The sequence below is a fragment of the Peromyscus maniculatus genome, chromosome 4 (assembly GCF_049852395.1).
Source record: "Peromyscus maniculatus bairdii isolate BWxNUB_F1_BW_parent chromosome 4, HU_Pman_BW_mat_3.1, whole genome shotgun sequence".
NCBI lineage: Eukaryota > Metazoa > Chordata > Mammalia > Rodentia > Cricetidae > Peromyscus > Peromyscus maniculatus.
This window is the reverse complement of record NC_134855.1, coordinates 136,413,847-136,432,458: the sequence shown is the minus strand read 5'-3', so window position 1 is coordinate 136,432,458 and position 18,612 is coordinate 136,413,847. Positions and strand designations below refer to the sequence as shown.

The 18,612-nt window shown below is 45.6% G+C and overlaps 1 protein-coding gene across 1 annotated transcript in view; it reads left to right on the top strand.

The window, feature by feature from the left end:
- Positions 1 to 1,243: 1,243 nt before the first annotated feature.
- LOC107402117 (protein NDRG3-like) overlaps positions 1,244 to 18,612 on the top strand; it is a 35,377-nt gene continuing 18,008 nt past the window's right edge. The window contains exons 1-6 of the mRNA XM_076571060.1: positions 1,244 to 1,535; positions 9,614 to 9,719; positions 11,380 to 11,500; positions 13,293 to 13,355; positions 14,111 to 14,171; positions 14,918 to 15,004. Of these exons, the coding sequence (XP_076427175.1) occupies positions 1,470 to 1,535; positions 9,614 to 9,719; positions 11,380 to 11,500; positions 13,293 to 13,355; positions 14,111 to 14,171; positions 14,918 to 15,004 (504 nt within the window). The 5' untranslated portion in view covers positions 1,244 to 1,469. The remainder of the gene's footprint in view (positions 1,536 to 9,613; positions 9,720 to 11,379; positions 11,501 to 13,292; positions 13,356 to 14,110; positions 14,172 to 14,917; positions 15,005 to 18,612) is intronic.

Sequence of the window (18,612 nt, the reverse complement as noted above, 5' to 3'; positions counted from 1 at the left end):
CGCGCACACACACACACACACACACACTTCCAATTCCTATATAACAATGGAAGACTCATGTAGGGTAAAAAGGGCCAGTGAAAGAACACCCTGGCCCTGGAACCAAGGAAACACACGCTGCCCCTATATTGAAATCCAACCAACCCAGAGCATAAAAACCAACCACCCTTGAGCACAAAATCCAGCCAATCTCTGAGCTTGTCCCAAACTCAGGAATTGAAATCCTACCAATCCCCACCCTGAAAATCTCTACCTTTGAAAGCTCTGCTCCTAAGAAGCACTATATAAGCCCTGTTCCTGTTCAGTTTGGGGCTGCCCTTTTTCCACCCTGGCAGAGGCGGCCACTCTCCTGGATTCCTCCCTCCCAATAAATCTCTTGAGTGAGGTTTGTGGTAACAACTTTCTTTCGCTGGAGCAGAACAAGAGATGTAACACTTTGGCTGGGTAAACTCTCTTGCTGGAACAGAATTGTTACACTCTGGGGAAGCTGAGCAGGGCTCTGACAAGCCAGCTGGAGAAGAGTTGTTACACTTGCATTAGGAAAACTTTTCCCAGAGCAAGGACTGTTAACACTTAGCTGGGGAAACCATCCCCCACCAGAACAGAGCTGTAACCCTTCTGTTGGGATGGATACCTTTAGAGCTGTAGTAATCCTTGGCTTCTGACTGCCAGGATACCTTTCCCTTCAGAGCTGTAACGCAACTCATACTCTAGCCTGATAAACAGAAACAATACATTTTCATATTAGCAAAGATGTTGCTAGAATGGAGAAGAAATAGTGACAGGCATGAAGTGATCATAATTTAACTGATAGGAGATAAAGGATCAGTGATAGTGTGACAATTCATTTAACTAAAGGAAGGGGACATGAGAAAGAGACCAGAGTTGATAGTTATCTGATACTGGTACCACCCTAGCTCAAACTGTTTGTTTGTTTGTTTGTTTTGGTTTGGTTTGGTTTTTTTTTCCAGACAGGGTTTCTCTGTGTAAAAGCCCTGGCTGTCCTGGAACTTGATCTGTAAACCACAGAGATTCACCTGCTCTGCCTCCTGAGCTGGGATTAAAGGAGCACACCACCACACCAGGCTTTAGCTCAAATTGTTAACAGGCTCTCTGGTTAAGATGAATCTTTGGTTGACAGGACAAGGCAGTCAAGATAGATATTGATGTCAGCAGCCTTTATGAGCTTGGGTTGTTTCATAAGCCTGGAATGCTACAGCATGTTCATCAAGTATACAACCTCAGAGATAGATACCAGAGCCTGGGGGAAGCCACCTTGAGCTCCACCCTTTGATCACAGGCTGCCATTGTGGGTCACATTCTAGAATGCTAGTGTGGAAGTCCCTAAAGAAAGAGCCAGTAAGACAAATGAGGGTTGACTACAGCAGAAAGGTGGCGGCAGCTCACACCCTGAAGTGGTCTGACCATTGACTCAGCTCCACAGCCGGGTCTCTGCACCTCTGCCCCACATGGAGTCTCATTCAAGCTGTCCATATACTAGTTTACAACGGATATGTGTGCAAATCCCTGTGGAGGTGAGTGTCTTCCTTCTGTACATGTTGTTCCTCTAGACAATTTATACTCACATTCTTCAAAAGGAAGATGAACCCCGAGACTTTGAGAACACAATAGGCCAAAATAGGGCAACACTCATTTTCCTCCAAATGACGTGGATTCTCCTTGTGGCTGACTAGCTCCATTGTGTATATATGCCACATTTCCTTCTTCCACCTTGATAGCAGCTATGTGACTGAGGGGAGATGAAATCTCAGTGTAGCTCAGGAAATTTACATTTCCCTGAGAGCTATGAATGTGTTTCTTACTTTATTATTATGTATTTTTATGGTGTGTATGATGGGAAGGGAAGGGTTGTGCACAAGCCTTAGGGCACATATGGAGTCAGAGACAGTTTTGTGGAGTCTTTCCTCCTCTACTTGGGATCAGACATATATTTCCAGCCTGAGCAGCAAGGGCTTTACCTGCTGAGCCCCCTTACCACTCATGAACTTCTTTTATCGTCTGTCCAATTCACAAGCTCCTTTATTGACTTTATGATTTTTATACAAAACATGAACTCTGATGTTTTAAAAACTTAGTATTTTACATTTATCTGTTTGTTTGTGAGCAATAGCCTACATACCGTGGTACAGTGGGAAGATAAGACAATTTGTAGGAGTCAGTTCTCTCCTCCCACTCTGTGTGCTCTGGGAATTGAACTCAGGTCATCAGGCTTGGCAGCAAGTGCCTCTACCCACTGAGCCATCTTGATGGCCCCCCACATTTGATTTTTTGGGTTCTTTATGTGTTTACTACCACCTATACAGTGATGAAAGGTTTTCTCACACACTGTGCACTGTCTCTTGGCTCTGCTGATTGCTTTGCTGTCCAGAACTTTTCCTTTGATGTAATCTCATTTATCAGTTAATATTTCCTGGGCTGTCAGAGCCTTAGCTTGAAGTGTTTGCTCTAGCATTTCACTTTGTAGTCTTACATTAAGGCCTTTGATTTATTTGGAACTGATCATTGCAGAGAATGAGAGATAGGAATGTAGCTGAAGTTTTTCTGTGCCTGCCTGGCTAGCTCAGGCGGTAGAGCATGAGACTCTTAATCTCAGGGTCGTGGGCTCATGCCCCATGTTGGGCGCCAATTGTAGATTAATTTCTAAACAGTCTTATTAAATAAGAAACACAGAGCCAAATACAGAGGTAGGTACAAGCCATAGAGATCAGAGCAATAGCCACCAACTAACCTTAGCTTACCACCTCGTCATAGCTTCCCAAGAGAGCTTCTTCCTGTCTAACCTGCGCCTTTATTGCCTTCCTGTTCTACCTTCTCATTGGCTCTAAGCCCAGCCACATCACTTCCTCATCACTGCCTGTTTATACAGACCTCCAGGTCTCTATGGTTGGTACTGGCATGTGTCACCACGCTTAGCTGTGTCCTTGAACACACAGAGATTCTGCCTGCCATATGATTGGATTAAGGGCATGTGCTACACTGCCTGACTTCTGTTTATGGCTGACTGTGACCTCTGATCTCCAGGCAAACTTTATTTATTAACATACAAATAAAATATCACATTTCAGCACAAATAAAATATCACCACATAGGAATCTACCTTCATTTTCTACATGTGGCTATCTGGTTTCCCCAGCATTATTGGTTGAGAGATACTCTTTTCTGAAGTATTTGAGCACCTTTGTCAAAGTCAGGTGGCTATAGTTGCCTATGTTTATTTCTGGGTCCTCTAGTTTATGGCATTGATCTACATGTCTGCTTTTATGCCTGTACCATGCTGTCTTTATAGTTTTGTAGGATAATTTTGTCTTGAACTCCTTGTCAGATTAGTATGGCTCCACTGGCTTACTTGGCTTCCATGTGCTTGGGACTTCAACATCTACCCTTTCCCTCTCTGTTTCTGTCTTTAGTGAGGTATGTTTGTCACAAACAACCAACCACTGGATCTTGGTTTTTTGTTTTTGTTTGTTGGTTTGTTTGTTTGTTTTTCAAGACAGGGTGTCTCTGTGTGGCTGTCTGTCTTGGAACTCACTTTGTAGACCGGGTTGGCCTCAAACTCAGAGATCCAACTGCCTCTGCCTCCCAAGTACTGGGAGTAAAGGAGTGTGCCACCACTGCCCAGCTTGGATCTTGTTTTGAATCCAGAAAGCTCATCTTCTTTTGGAGAATTAGGGTGATTTATACTTGGGCCATTATTGGTGGGTTTGCTGATTCCTATTATTTTGCTGGTTGTTTTCTCAGCTGGTTTGTATATTATATGTGTTTTTAGCGGGAGATTGCTGTGTTACTGAGTTAGACGTGAGTTGGAATGAGTCTTCCTCAGTTCTCACTTGTTCAAGTATTTCTCTTACAAAATGAATCCTTTCTGTGCTCTGTTATTGAAACCACCCTCCTTTCTCCCCTGGTGTCATATTCCTTTGTGTCCTCTGAAGGTTTCTGCTCTCTTAGTTTCTACCTCAGCCTTTCTAATCCATGAACATCCATACCATGTCTCTTGGTCATGCATCATTTCTTGAATGCTTTAGTCATATCTTTTTTAAAATTAAAAAATTGCATATGTGTGTATGTGTGCACATGCCATGGTATTTGTGTGTTGGCCAGAAAACAGCTTGCAGTGACCTGTTTAGAGTGACCTTTACTTGACTCATAAAGCTCTTTTTTCTTTTTGCATATTTATATGTAATGTGTGTACTTGACTATATGCAAGTTCACATATGTGTACATCTATATATGTGCACATGAATGAAATAAGGAAATAATGCAAAGGCTCAGTAAGAAAACCAGCCCTTGCGTTTATTTCTGTATTTCATCCATATGCTCAAACTACAATCTTACAGGTGGTTAGGTAAAAGAGTCTATAAGTTATTAAAATAAAACTGTCTCTATTTTTCTATGCTGCCATATACTGGCACAAGAAACAAAGCTATGCACCTAAATTCGCCAGTCTCTTAGGCCTAGGATGCTTGAAAAGAATTTCAGGTAAAACGCACTGTTAAAAGTTCTTGGAAAGCCAGGCAGCAGTGGCGTACATTTTTAATCCCAGCACTTGGGAGGCAGAGCCAGGCAGATCTCTGTGAATTTGAGGCCAGTCTGGTCTACAGAGCGAGATCTAGGACAGGCACCAAAACTACGGAGAAACCCTGTCTCAAAAAAACAAAAAACAAAACAAAACAAAAAGTTCTTGGGGAAGTTATGAGTGCATATGAAATTCATAGCAGGAACCAGCTGATATATTAAACAAAATAACACCAAATACCCCTTGAGATTTGGCTTAATCTTCTGGAAGAATGCCTTGATTTTTCCAGGTATAGCTTTATCATATTCAGCTGAATTCTTCCTATAATCCTGCAGCTCGTAACAAAGGGACAATGAGGAAAAAGCTAGGTCAGACAAGAGAAGAGAAGAAATGAGCCAGGCATGATGGCTCAGGAGGCTTTATACTCCCAGCATTCTAGAGACTGAAGCAGGAGGGTCTTTATAAGTTCAGGCTCTGTCAGAGACAGACAGACAAAGGAGAGAGGAGAGAGAGGGAGGGAAGAAGAGAGAGAAAATATGGATGCTAGAGGCACAACAAAGTAAGACAATCATAAGAAGAAAACAAAAACAAAAAAGCTTTCTAGAAATAAAAGTTATACTAAAAGTGAAGGCAAAGAAAAGAGACAGGAAGAGTCTGTACCTTCTGTGTCCACGAAGGTCACAGCCTGTTGAAAGAATGATAAGACGCTGGTGGTGGAGCTGGTTACTGTGTGGAAAGGTCACAGCCATGGCCACAACTACCTAGTTACAGAAAGCTTTTTTTTTTTTTCCTTTCGGAGCTGAGGACCAAACCCAGGGCCTTGGACTTGCTAGGCAAGCGCTCTACCACTGAGCTAAATCCCCAACCCCCCAGAAAGCTTTATTAGGAGGAAGAGGGGTGGGGAACAAGAAAACCAGGCCTGGGAAGGAGCACGTGGGAGTGGAAAGCAAGGGAAAGACAGTGGGGTGGGGGGAGAGCAGAGCAGAGCAGAGAGAAGGTGGGATCTGTGTCCGGCTTTTAAGGGCTCCCAGTAAAGAACTACAACACCCGTGTGCTGACTGCATGACCAGGCCATGCACAGGTAGTCACCAGCACACACTGATGACGTAAGACACTGGACCCTGAACTGCGCATGTAAAGTAAAGGCAGAATTCTAACACCCGTGGTGGGATTGGGAGTGGTGGTCTGTTGATATTTGGTCTCATGGCTTGCCTACCATCCCAATAGGGCTAGGCCTGAACCAATCAAAGGCCAGATGTCTGATGGATGCCTCCATCCTAGAACTTACTTCCTGTGCACACCAGGAGCCCTGATGGTCATCGCACTTAACTTTTCAATCTGTGGGCCAGGAAGAGTCTCACAACAGAGATGCCTCTTTCCCTCCTCCCCCACCCTGCATAGCATGGGATGGCTAATATCTAAGCAAAGGAAGCTCTTTGAGTGTGTTGGAGAACAGGCCTGTCACAGTGCCTCCGTATCTCATCCAACAGGAAGACAGCTATGCAAATCAAATGCTTTCCTGAACTTGGGCTTTGAAATTCTCAGCATGCAGGCCTGAAACCACATGACAGGTGATTTCAGACACTGTGTCAGTGTTCAGTCTCAACCAAGGACACCTTTCTCAAGATAGTGCCTTGGTGTGGTTCTGTGTGTGTGTGTGTGTGTGTGTGTGTGTGTGTGTGTGTGTGTGTGTGAAAATGGATTTCTTAGTGTTGGCTTGCCACACAGGAGCAGCTGAAACTAAAACACCAAATTCCCCCACCGGATTTTTGAAAAGCTTCTGTTTACTTTTACCAGTTTGAGGGTTTTGCCTGTGTATTTGTGTATTGTGCGCATGTCTGACGCCCAGGGAGAGGAGACCAGCACATCAGATCTTCTGGAACTAGGGTCACAACAACAGCTGTGAGCTGCCAAGGTAGGTTCTGGGAACCGAATCTGGGTCCTCTTCAAGAGCAGCAAGTGTTCTTAACCAGGGGCTCTCTCTGGCCCCCAGACCCCAGCCCCACTGGTTTGAAGACATAAAAACTGCAGGCCTGCCCTCTGGTGAAGCTGCCAGCCTCCTCACCACGGGTGACTGACTGGCTGTTTGCACTTGGCCTCTGCTCCCTCTCCGCACCACACACTGCTGCGATGAAGAGCAGGGCCGTTGCTGGGCTGGTTACCCTGTGCTGTGCATCCTTTCTGCCCTCTCTGCTGCTTTTCAGCTGTTCCGTCTGCTCAGCTGTGGTTTCTTTCTTTCTTTCTTTCTTTCTTTCTTTCTTTCTTTCTTTCTTTCTTTCTTTCTTTCTTTTCTTTTCTTTTTTTTTTTTGTCTTTCTGAGTCAGGCTTACATTTTTAATAGAGTATATTTTTATTTATTCTTTGGCAATTTCATATGTTCAAACAATATATCTAGATCATATCTACCCCCAAACTCTCCCTTCCCACTCCAATGCACCCCCAACATATCCCCCTCCCCTTTCCTGTCCCTTCCCTTTTTAATTCTCTGTCCTCCATTATCATGAGAAAAATGCTCACGCAGCAATAGTTGATTTCTTTCTGGTCCTCCTTCCCAAACCCTGTGCTTTCTTTCTAAGCCAGTTCACATCTCATTCAACTCCACGTCTCTTCCATCATTTAAACCGTCAAATGGCATTTAACAGAAGAAATGAGCAGCAGGAAGCAGCCGCAGTATCTCGTCCTGCATGCCTGACCTTATCTGTCTACTGCAGCCGGGGGTCGAGGGTTCGATACACTGCTGTCCAACAGGGTGGTGCACAGCTGTAATCCCAGCACTTGGGGGCTGAGGTAGATTGATGCTGAGTTTGAGACCAGCCTGAACTGCCTAGCAAGACTATCTCAGAAAACAAAAGCAAAACATAAAAAAAAAAAAAAAAAAAAAAAGACCATGAAGCCATGTGTACGCTCACATCTGTACTCTCAGCATGTGGGAGGTAGGCGCAGGAGGATTGTCAGGAGTAGCATCCTGGGGTACAGATTTATCTGTTTTTTTGAGGGGCACACAGCACTCATGTAGAAACCAGGGGATATCTTGAAGGAGCTGTTTCTTTGCTTCCACCTTGTGGGGATGGAAATCAAGTTGTCAGGCTCGGCAGCAAGTGCTGAGCCATCTCACAGGCCCGTACTGTGGAGGCGTATTAATATCCGATCAGCTTGACGGTTCTGCGTCCTCAGCAGAGACGCAGCTCACTGTCAAGAAGGCGTTATGTCGGAAGCCCTTCGTCGGTTTGGTTTTAAGATAGGTTCTCTAATGCAGGTGAACTCCTGGCATAGCCAAGGATGACTTTGAACTTCTGGTTCTCCTGCCTGCAGCTCCTGGGTTCTGTCATTAAAGGTTTCACCACTGAGCACAGTGGGTTTTGCATTTTAAATCTCATCCTACCTGACGTGAGACTGACAGGTGCAGACGTCAGCAATCTCACCGACTCCTTAACTAATCATATTGTTTATTTGGGGAAGTGTAAAAGTTGGAAAAGACTAGAATAGACCTCAGCTTTCTGCCCCCCTCTCCCTCCCCATCCACTGTTCTCTGTGCTGCAGACACCCCAACACTATCAATTGTGTTGCAGGAATCTTAAAAGGTCTTATTAATAAAATCAAACCCGAGGCCAGGTATTGGAGTCAATGCTGGTAGATCAGAAAGACAGAACAAGCCACAGCTGCCTCACCTCGCCGGATCCTCAGCTGGTCTTGTTTCCTCAGACTGGAAGTCCTCTGAGTCCTCATCCAGAATGGCTCTCAACTGAACTGTGCTGCTAGAAGCCTGAACGCTTAACCAGCCAAATGCTTAACCAGCCAAATGCTTCTAGTTTCTGGTCCTCACGCCTTATATACCTTTCTGCTTTCTACCACCACTCCCTGGGATTAAAGGCTTGCTTTCTGGGATTAAAGGCGTGATGAATCACCATGTCTGTCTGTATCCTTGAACACGTGGATTTCTGCCTCTGGAATGCTAGGATTAAAGGCGTGTGCTACCACTGCCTATCCTTTATGTTTAATATTGTGGCTGCTCTGTCTCTGACCCCAGATAAGTTTATTAGCATGCACAATATTTGGGGGAACACAATACCACACCGTTGCAAACCTTTCTGGCTTCACTCAGTTCTCTGAGCTGAGCTCTACTCTGCTTGTCAACTTAGTTTCGCTTTGGTTCCTGTCTTACGGGATATATAGGACAAACTGCCCGGCACACCTTAAACCAGGAGCAGTCCAGGATGTCTTAGCATGTGAGGAAAGCCACGAGGTACAACAAAACCCACTATTAGAGTTTATCAAGAGAAGGAACAGAGGGAAATGTGCTTAGGCCTATGGAAGACGGTGCTGGGAGAGAAAGAGGGAAAAAAAAAGGAAGGAGAGGGGGGAGGAGTCTGTGACCTGCTTTTTATGGATCCCCCCCCCCTCCATGCCCTGCCCCACATGCACCTATGGGCTCACATAGCATAGATTTCGTGTTCATGCAGCACATGGATTACTAGGACATAAGGGATGACTAAGCCTCTTGCTTGGCTACTGGACAGCGCATGTGCAGTCATGTAGCAAGCGTGGGGAACAGGATGTATGTGTGATGCCGATGCCCCTTTGATGTGAACTCCCTTGCCAGGTGTAAAATCCTGTCTGTTAGCTAAGGACTCACAGTGTCCCATTATGGTGCCTGCCAGCATCTGTGAAAGAGGATTGCGGCACGGAGCAGCAGCTGGGTTCGAACAGCAAATTCGCACGCCACTGGAAGAATCTGCAGAAGACACGCGTTGCGAGGCTTTGAAACCTCTGATTTTTTTACCCAGAAGGAATTTGATGTTTCTGTTTCCTTAACTGAACTCCCAGGTCTTTCCTGGCTCCTTTTCCAACTTACTGATCTCCTTCCCACAGCCAACTGCAAATTTATTCCCAACAAATATTTCCTGGACTCATAAAGTGAGCTTTTCAGCTATAAAGTGGGTCTTTTTCCTATGTATTTGTTTCTTTATTGTCTATCTAGATAGAAGAATTACAAAGTAGGAATACTATGTGTAACAGCATCTCTCTGGTGGGCTTATAGTTCATGAAGCCTTTCTAAGACCTCACACTGTCTTGTTACAGGAACATGACATAGAAACACTCCATGGTATAGTCCACGTCACCATAAGGGGCTCCCTGAAAGGAAATAAACCAGTAATCCTGACGTACCATGACATCGGGCTTAACCGTATGTATTTGATTTTGCACGTTCCCCTGTTTAAAGAAAATATTTACTTTTGTTTCATGTGTATGAGTGTTTGCCTGTGTGTATACATGTGCACTACATTCATGCAGTACCTGTGGAGGCCAGAAGAGGATGTTGGATCCTCCAGAACTGGAGTTACAGGTAATTGTGAACCATCATATGGATGCTGGAGTTGAACCCAGGTCCTTTGCGAGAGCAATAAGTGCTCCTAACCACTGAGCCATCTCTTCAGCCCCAAACAGGTTTCCCTCTTTAGCATGTATAATCTTTGTATTAAAGAACACAATAATAGCATTCTAGTAAGACAGATACATCCCTCCTCTGTCTTAACACCTTTTTAAATTAATGGCAGGTTAACATTCCAGGGGATTAAACAGGGTCAAGTATGTTGAAGGAACTGAAATTACATTTTACATTTGTGTCATGTCTTCAAAAGGATAGATTATCTGATAAACTGAGTAAGAAATTAGAACTGAGGTCATATATAAATAGAAACATCATCTCTCTACATAATCCTGGCTGTCCTGGAGCTCACTATGTAGATCAGGCTGGCCTTGAATTCACGGAGATCCGCCTGACTGTGTTGAAATTAAAGGCGTACACCATCATGCCCAGCCTTGAAATCTGATTTCTTTTTATTCATATCCCAGGTTAGAAAATTCCAGAGTTTAAGGGTTTTGAATTCAGTAGTAAAAGTCTTATCCTACAGACTTTTCTACCTGGTATAGGTTGAGCTGCCCTAACCTAATAATTCAGAATCTAAAATGCTATAAATTTGAATTGAGTGCTGACAGAGAACACCTAGACACAACGAAGAGCCAGCAGCACTACAGATGCTTAATGTGTGGGCATATTCCGGGTCAGTACCCACATTCACCAAACAGCAATTATCTTAAAAATTACTTCAGGCTATGTGTATGAGGTATATGTAAAACTAAGTCTATTTCATGCTAATCTTTCGGCCAATCCCCAAGATGTCTCATTATACATCTACAAATATTTCCAAAGCTGAAATCCACACCAAATCCACTACTAAGCATTTCAGAAGTGGCTACTCAACGAACAGTATAGAAAGAATTAGGCTCTAGCCATGGGGGCAGACCCTCCAAACCTGTAGCCTTCATGCTGCTCTGGCTCTGAGTGCTGAGTTGAGAGCCCAGGGCTGATCTTTAGCATGAGAAGTGATGAGGGCCCTACACGAAGAGGGTAAAAATGAAGCAGCATCTCCTCCTTGCACATAGCAGTTCTGACAAAGCCCCATGTGATGACCAGCAGCTGAGGATGTCCTCTAGCCAGGGTCAGGGGAAGGTCAGGGTCTCCTCATCAGGGAGAGGAAGAAGGTGCATGGAGATAGCACTGTGGGTAGATGACTTGTGCACCACCAGGAAACCCAGCAAACCTCCGCAAGGTGGTTCCTACTCTGAACCCACTGCTAGAGTTGGGAAGCAGCTGTTGTCCAGGCACTGAGGGGCCTCCTGTGCAGTCTCCTTGAGAGCTCGAGTCACAGGCTTTGTGCAGAGCCCTGGCTCAAGTGGCCCGCTGCTGAGAAGGGAGTGAGAGGACAGTGGCCGGGCACTGCTGGGCAGAGGAGAACTGGGGAGAGCTGGAGAACTTGTGATCCACAGCTGTTCTCATCTCATAGATAAATCCTGTTTCAATACCTTCTTCAACTTCGAGGATATGCAGGAGATCACCCAGCACTTTGCTGTCTGCCACGTGGACGCCCCAGGCCAGCAAGAAGGGGCACCTTCCTTCCCAACAGGGTAAGGCCCTAGGGAAGATCTCTGGGAGGCATGCAGGCCAAAGAACCAACGGGTGAACCGGTTGTGGGGGCCTTGGTGTGTTTCCCTCCCTGTGACGGTATCACACTTACAGGTGGTGCTGCTTGCCTGTCTTGCTGCCCCTGGTCTCAGAAGCCTGTGTGTAAGTGTGTTGAGGACAGTTGTGTGCTTTCACAGAGAGAGGAATGCCTCTTCCTGGCCAGCACCTGTGTGCCTATAGTCCCAAGGCAGAATGTGTCTGGAACACCCACTTCTCACGGACTCTGATCTGTCCCCTGACTCCTTTGTTTTACATTTGTCACATGTGTCTCTTCCTAAAGTGCCCAACACATAGGCTGAACCCAGTTCAGCCTTCGAGCTTGCCAGTCTGGGAGTACCTTTCCATCTGAGTTCCCACCTAGAGATGGATTTTGGACACCTGGGGCCATCTTGACAGGCAAGGGCACCATCTGACTGGCCTTGGCACTCAACATCATCCTAAACTAGCTCTGCATGTCAGCGTCACAGACTCCCAAGTGCCCCCTGGGCAGGGTGCCAGTGAGAGCTTTGGAGGGAGGAGGGAGACCTTCCCCTCTTGTGTGTGCTTCATTTCCTAGTGACTTCTGGAGCTTAAACATTCCAAAGATAATGGAGAGTCTGCACCTGCATAGAAGCCAGGCTCTTGTTGTTTAAATGCTTGTTGTTAGCGCCCTTGATCCACAGAACCCTAGAGGGTCTGTGTCAGTGTACAAATAAGTAGCTGAGCTGGGATTCCAACCCAAGAAGTCTTGTTACAGAATCTTAGTTGACCTTTCCAAGCTGTTGTGTCTCTCAAAGACAGGTTGTCATTCGCCCAGGTGATATCCATCAAGATTTTTCCTGACTTGTGCATAAATAGTTTTGAGAACACTCTATCCCTTACAGTGTTTACCACATACAGTCTGAGCTCCCTGTTGGTTATAGAGCCCATCACATCCTGCCTCCTTATATAGGAGCCCATTTACTATATACATACACACACACACACACACACATACACACACACACATACACACACACACATACACACACACATATACACACACACACACACACACACACTTACTCTAGTACAATATGTATTATCCTAAGTGAAATAAATGACATTTATTCTGAGGAACCCAAGTTTTATAATGGAGCATAGGCCTAGGAAACTGTGTTTCCTGTTATATTTAACTGCCTAAATATGATTGGCAGACTGTGAGCTACTTCCTGAGTTGACTCAGGAATCTGAGCCTGGGAGCGAATGTTAAGGGTTTGGAAATAGCACATAGTGGCCATCTAACCAGTTCTCTTCCTATAGCTTCCTCTGTCATAAAGAGTGTGGACTTTTACTCCCTTCCTCACATGGCAGTCATGGAGGATTATGGAGCAGGCCACAAGTTGTTTCTAGGCACCACATCACATCATTTGAGCCTTTGGTTTAAAAAAAAAAACAAGCCGGGCAGTGGTGGCACAAACCTTTAATCCCAGCACTCAGGAGGCAGAGGCAGGTGGATCTCTGTGAGTTCGAGGCCAGCCTGGTCTCCAAAACGAGTTCCAGGAAAGGCGCAAAGCTACACAGAGAAACCCTGTCTCAAAAAAACCAAAACCAAAACAAACAAACAAACAAACAAACAAAAACAACAATAACAAAACAAACAAACAAACAAACAAAAAACCCTGTTTCTCTAAGACTGCTGGACTGGTCAAGGTCTCCTAGTGACTGGGAACTGTGGGTGCTTTCTAATTCAGAAGGTGTCCTTCTGGGTTTCAGGTATCAGTACCCCACCATGGATGAGCTAGCCAAAATGCTGCCTCGCATTCTTATACACTTAAGGTGAGTCCAAACTCCAGTCTTCCATTTGGCTCTCCTCATTGTTGCAAAGCAAACCCAGGCTTCCACTCCTACCAACAGGTGCTGTGCTGCTGAGCTACCTCCCCCACCCCCTAGTCTTCTGTTTTCACTCTCCCTTTTGTGTCAGTCTCTTGCAAATGTAATTTAGTGAGCAAAAGATGAGTTAGTTAGGACATCAGCTGCTTTCTAAACAGTCGCCATAAAATGCCTTACACTGGAGGTGTAGCTCAGTGATAGTGCACTTCTAGCAAGCACTGGGCTCTGAGGTTGATCCTTAGCACCTTCAACACAAAGAAAACATGGGATGGACTAAAGTGGGTGGTAACTGATGGCAACATTCCCAGGTAGATTTGACAGAATTTGCTGATGGATTTTGAGGTAGTGGGACAATGAAGATGAATTCCAGATTTCAGGCATTGTTCATTTAACCATAAAGGCAAATTTTAAAGTAGGTAGTATGGCTGCTGGGAAGTGTAACCATGAGGTCCCAGGTTCAATCCTCAGCGGGTGGGGTTGTGAAATTGAAAAAGAAAAAGAAAGGAGAGGGAGGAGAGAGGAAGGAGAGGACAGTGTTTTTGTCAAATAAGGAGGGTGCTAATGCTTGAGACTACAAACAAAAAGCTTACCCAAGTTCCCACCGTTCCTAAGTGTGAGCCTGGCTATGCGCCCGGCTTGTATTCCTTCCATTATACAAAGACGCCAGTAAACACTGTCAATTGTCCATCTGCCTTGTTCAGTGTGAAGAGCATCATTGGTATTGGAGTGGGAGCAGGAGCCTACATCCTCAGCCGATTCGCGGTAAGTACAGGAAGGATTAGTCTCAACTCCTGAGGCAGAGAGTGGGGGTCCCAGCCAGGTGCCTGCTTGTGTTGGCTTTGTAAGTCCCAGCTGCTCCAGCCACATGTGTGTGTAAAGGCTTGCTTTGTGTGTAGAGGATCTGAAATCCACACATGAGGACAGGACACTGTAGAGACCCAGATGCGGCTTCTGGGGGGATTGTTAAAGCCATGAAAAGTGAGCTTGAGCAGAACTGACACCATAATGTGACAAAACAATGGGACTGCACTTTCCTACCAAACCCTGTGGAAGGGATTCCTGCTGTGACGTTCCTCCTGGATCCCAGGAACGTGGTTTTGGGGGTGGCATTGCCTATTCAGTGGCTTCAGGAAAAACATTTCAGGAGCCTGTGTTGGACCACAGCAGCCCACATAAGCCCCTATGGCAAGTGTTTTAGCACACTTGCTCCTAAGGAAGTCCCCCTAGGAGATGAACCACTGCAGCATGCTGTCCTCTGCTGGAGCAACAGAACTCTGGTCTTCCCTAAGCCCCATGCAAGGGAAGATGTCTTGACAGCATTTTGAGAGACTGGTTTCCAGGTGCTGGGTCAGATTTCCAGAGCTATTATTGTCTGTAGGTGCTCCAGAGCACCTCTCTGCAGGCTTCCTTCCAGACAGAGGCAGTGAGATTTGGCACAAACCTGCTGACCATGTCGACTGCTTTAAGAGAGCGGGAGTCTCACACAGTTGTCTCTGTCTCTCCTTCAGCTCAATCATCCAGAGCTGGTAGAAGGTCTTGTGCTCATTAACGTTGACCCGTGTGCTAAAGGCTGGATTGATTGGGCAGCTTCCAAAGTAAGTACTAAATGACGGTGTCCATCTGTTCATTTTCTGGTCCTCCTCCTCTCCTCTTCTTCCTTCTTGTCCTCTTCCCCTTATCCCGTCTTCCTCCCCCACCTGTCAGTGGTACTAGAGATTCAACCCATAGTCTCATGTATGTATACTAGGGTACCGTTTTATCACTGAACTCACACCCCAGCTCTCATTTTTACCTGAGACAGGATCTCACTACATTGCTCAGGCTAGCCATGATCTTGTGACCCTTGAGTCTCCTAAGAAGCTTGGGTTTCAGATCTTTTTTGACCCACAGTTTCAGACATTTCAATATGTTGTGGCCGAGAGGTGATGGCATAATGGAGCAGTTGACATCTGGGCACGGAAGAAGAGGCAGTACAGACTCCACCCACTCCACCCACCCCACCCTCCCCTGTGGCCTGATTTCTCTCTCTCTACATTGTACTGCCTTCTAATAATAAATACCAGGGCATTATGAGTCCAGGAAACTAATCCATTCGCCAGGTCAGAAACCCAGGGTCCGGTGGTTTGGGAAAGCCCACCAGCTATATACTGAAAGATGTGCCTCAGTGATTGTCTAAGCATCCTCTTTACTGTGTGTAGTTTAGGTATTTATTTGTATTGAATGGGCTCTTTGATTGTGGTCGTTTTAGACAGAATCTTACTCTGTAGCCCAGGCTATCAGCGAACTTGTGGCATTTCTCCTGCCTCGGCCTCCCAAGTGCTGGGGTTGCAGGTGTGAGTCTTCTTACCCAGTCACATGTTACTTTATTTTGAGATGGGGCATGACATATCCCAGGCTGGCTTTGAACTCCCTATTGTAGCTGAGGATGATGCCCTCGAGCCTCTGATTCTCCTGCCATCAGCTCCCAGATTCTGGCATCACAGGTCTGCACTACCATGCCCTGTCCTAAAACAACTGGTGTGCCTGTGGATGGAGGTCAGAGGACAACTTTAGGGAGTCCATTTGCCTTCTTCCTCGCTAAAACAGTCTCTCTTGTTTCTGCTACTGAGCAGCTTACTCCAGGCCATCTGGCTTTTTACAGGGGTTCTCTGGGTTCTGGGGATTAACTCAGGTCATCAGGCTTAAGTAGCTAACACTTTGATCCACTGAGCCAGATCCTGGTAGAAGTGCTAGGCAAGTGATTTTATTTTTGTTGTTGTTTTGTATGTGTGTGTGTGTAAGTGTGGGTGCATGTCTGCCTTGATGCTCCTGTAGAGGTCACAGAACAACTTGCACAAGTTGATTCTCTCCTTTCACCATGGGGGTTCCAGGGCTTGAACTCCGGTCCTCAGGCCTGGCAGGAAGGGCCCTTGCTGGAGCCAACGTTCATCACTCATACCTAAGTATCTGCGTTTGTTGTTATCTGGTGAAACAGGGCTTCATTGCAGGCTTGGCTCACCTGGAACCAACCGTCAGGCGAAGCAGTGTGGCCTTGAAATAGCAGCAGTTCTACCACTGCCTCAGAGGGCTGGGGTCACAGGCATGGGCACCCGGCTTGGCTTCCTAGGCATTCCTCAGTACAGTCAGGCTGGCCAACAGAATCAACCCTTGAAATATATGAACCTCATCAGGACAGCCAGGGCTAAACAGAGGAAACTCTGTCTCAAATTAAATAAGCAAACAAACAAACAGATGATTTGTACCTGCCAGGCGGTGGTTACATACACCTTTAATCCCAGCAATGGGGAGGCAGAGGCAGGTGGATCTCTGTGAGTTCCAGGCTAGCCTGGTCTATGGAGCAAGTTCCAGGACAGGCTCCAAAGCTACACAGAGAAACCCTGTCTCAAAACAAACAAATAAGTAAATAAATAATTTGCTCCTCAAATATCTTCTGTCTATGGACTGCAGTTTTCCTTTCTTGATGAATAAAATGAATGAATGAATGATTGTTGATGTTTGCTATCTGAAAAAGGAAGAAATTTAATTAACTCTGAAGATATATCAAAGGAGAGAGGAAACTGAAAGGCATGCTATTGACTTTATTAATATAAGCAATCACTGAGCTAAATGAATTAAAAAAAAAAAAGACAAGGGGGGCCAGGGAAATGGCTCAGTAGGCACAAGCACTTGACTTGTGGGCTGCAAGAATATATTACAGAGATTCAGCTGTGGATTAAAGCTGTACCTTGACCAGCCAAGGGTCCTATCAAGAGGCAAGCCATTTATTATGAATATTTGGTGCTATTCAGCCTTTAATATTCCAGCTGTCTTCTACTATAAAATTCCTGCATGACCAAATATTTTCAGACCTGCTGAACTTCTGGGTAACTTCCCTGCTGGAGCCAGTACCTGGGTAAGGTCAGGTAAGCAAAGGCAAGCATGAGAGAGACATAAGCAAAGTCAAGCTGGCAGGAGACTCAGAGCTTTGTTTCTTGTGCAAATGAAGCTCAGACCATCCCCCTGACAGGAGGCCTAGCGGCTCTCCAAGAGCAACTGACTGAGAATGAAAGAGAACTTTACTTGTCACGGTGAAAGGTAGAGTAACATTCCTGAGGAGGCAGAGAACCGCATGCCCAGGGAAAGAAAAGGCAGGCATTTTCTGTCCCTACAGAATGGCATGGCGAGAGAGAAGAGAGGAAGACAGAGAGGTTCCATGGAGGGTAAGCAGATCTCTGGAAGAGTTTTCAGAGTGCCAGGAGTAGAGAGAGGCAGAGATGGAGAAGGAGGATACAGAGGACGAAGATGAGGCCGGAAGCATAGGAGTTTGGTTGTTAGCAGGACTATGAGCTAGGGAACTGGATGGAACTGAAGCTATGGAAACAGAATTTCATCCCAGAGAAATAGAGTACATGGATATAGAGCTTGGTGTGTCTAGAGTTATTCCTGCCTTCAATGCCTGGTGGGGCTATAGCTTTACTGATAGAATTTTGTCTTAGAGGAATAAAGTTAACATATGGTGGTATTTTATTTGTACTGAAATGTGATTTTAATTGTATGTTAATAAATAAAGTTGCCCGGGGGTCAGAGCTATTAGAGCCATAGCAAGAGCGTGGCGGCGGTGGCGGCGGCGCACGCCTTTAATCCCAGCACTTGGTAGACAGAGCTAGGTAGATCTCTGTGTGTTCAAGGATACAGCCAGCATTGGAGACACATGCCTTTAATCTCAATACCAACCATAGAAGACCTGGAAGTCTCTACAGACAGGCAGTGACAAGGCAGTCATGTGTTTGGGTTTACAACCAATGAGAAGGCAGAACAGAAAGAATATATAAAGACAAACACACAGGAAGTAGGTCTCTTTCGGAGAGGTCTCTTGGCTGAAGAGGCTAGCTGCAGGGTAAGGCTCTTAGCTCTGATCTCTTGGCTTTCTTCTTTGCATTGGTTCTGTGTTTCTTATTTAATAAGAAGGTTGGTTACATCTACATTAACAGACATAAGAACATAGTGTGTGTAGATTTTTTTTTTCCCCTCAGATATCCCATGCTGGACATAGCTAGACTCCAGGGACCCTAGGTACTCCATACACTTGCCTCCAAGGCTGATGACCTGAGTTCAATCCCTGGGACCCATGTAGCAGAAGAAGAGAACCAGCTCTCACAAGTTGTTCTCTGACCTCAGCATACACAGTGTGGCACATGCCCACACAATTACACAATAAAAGTAA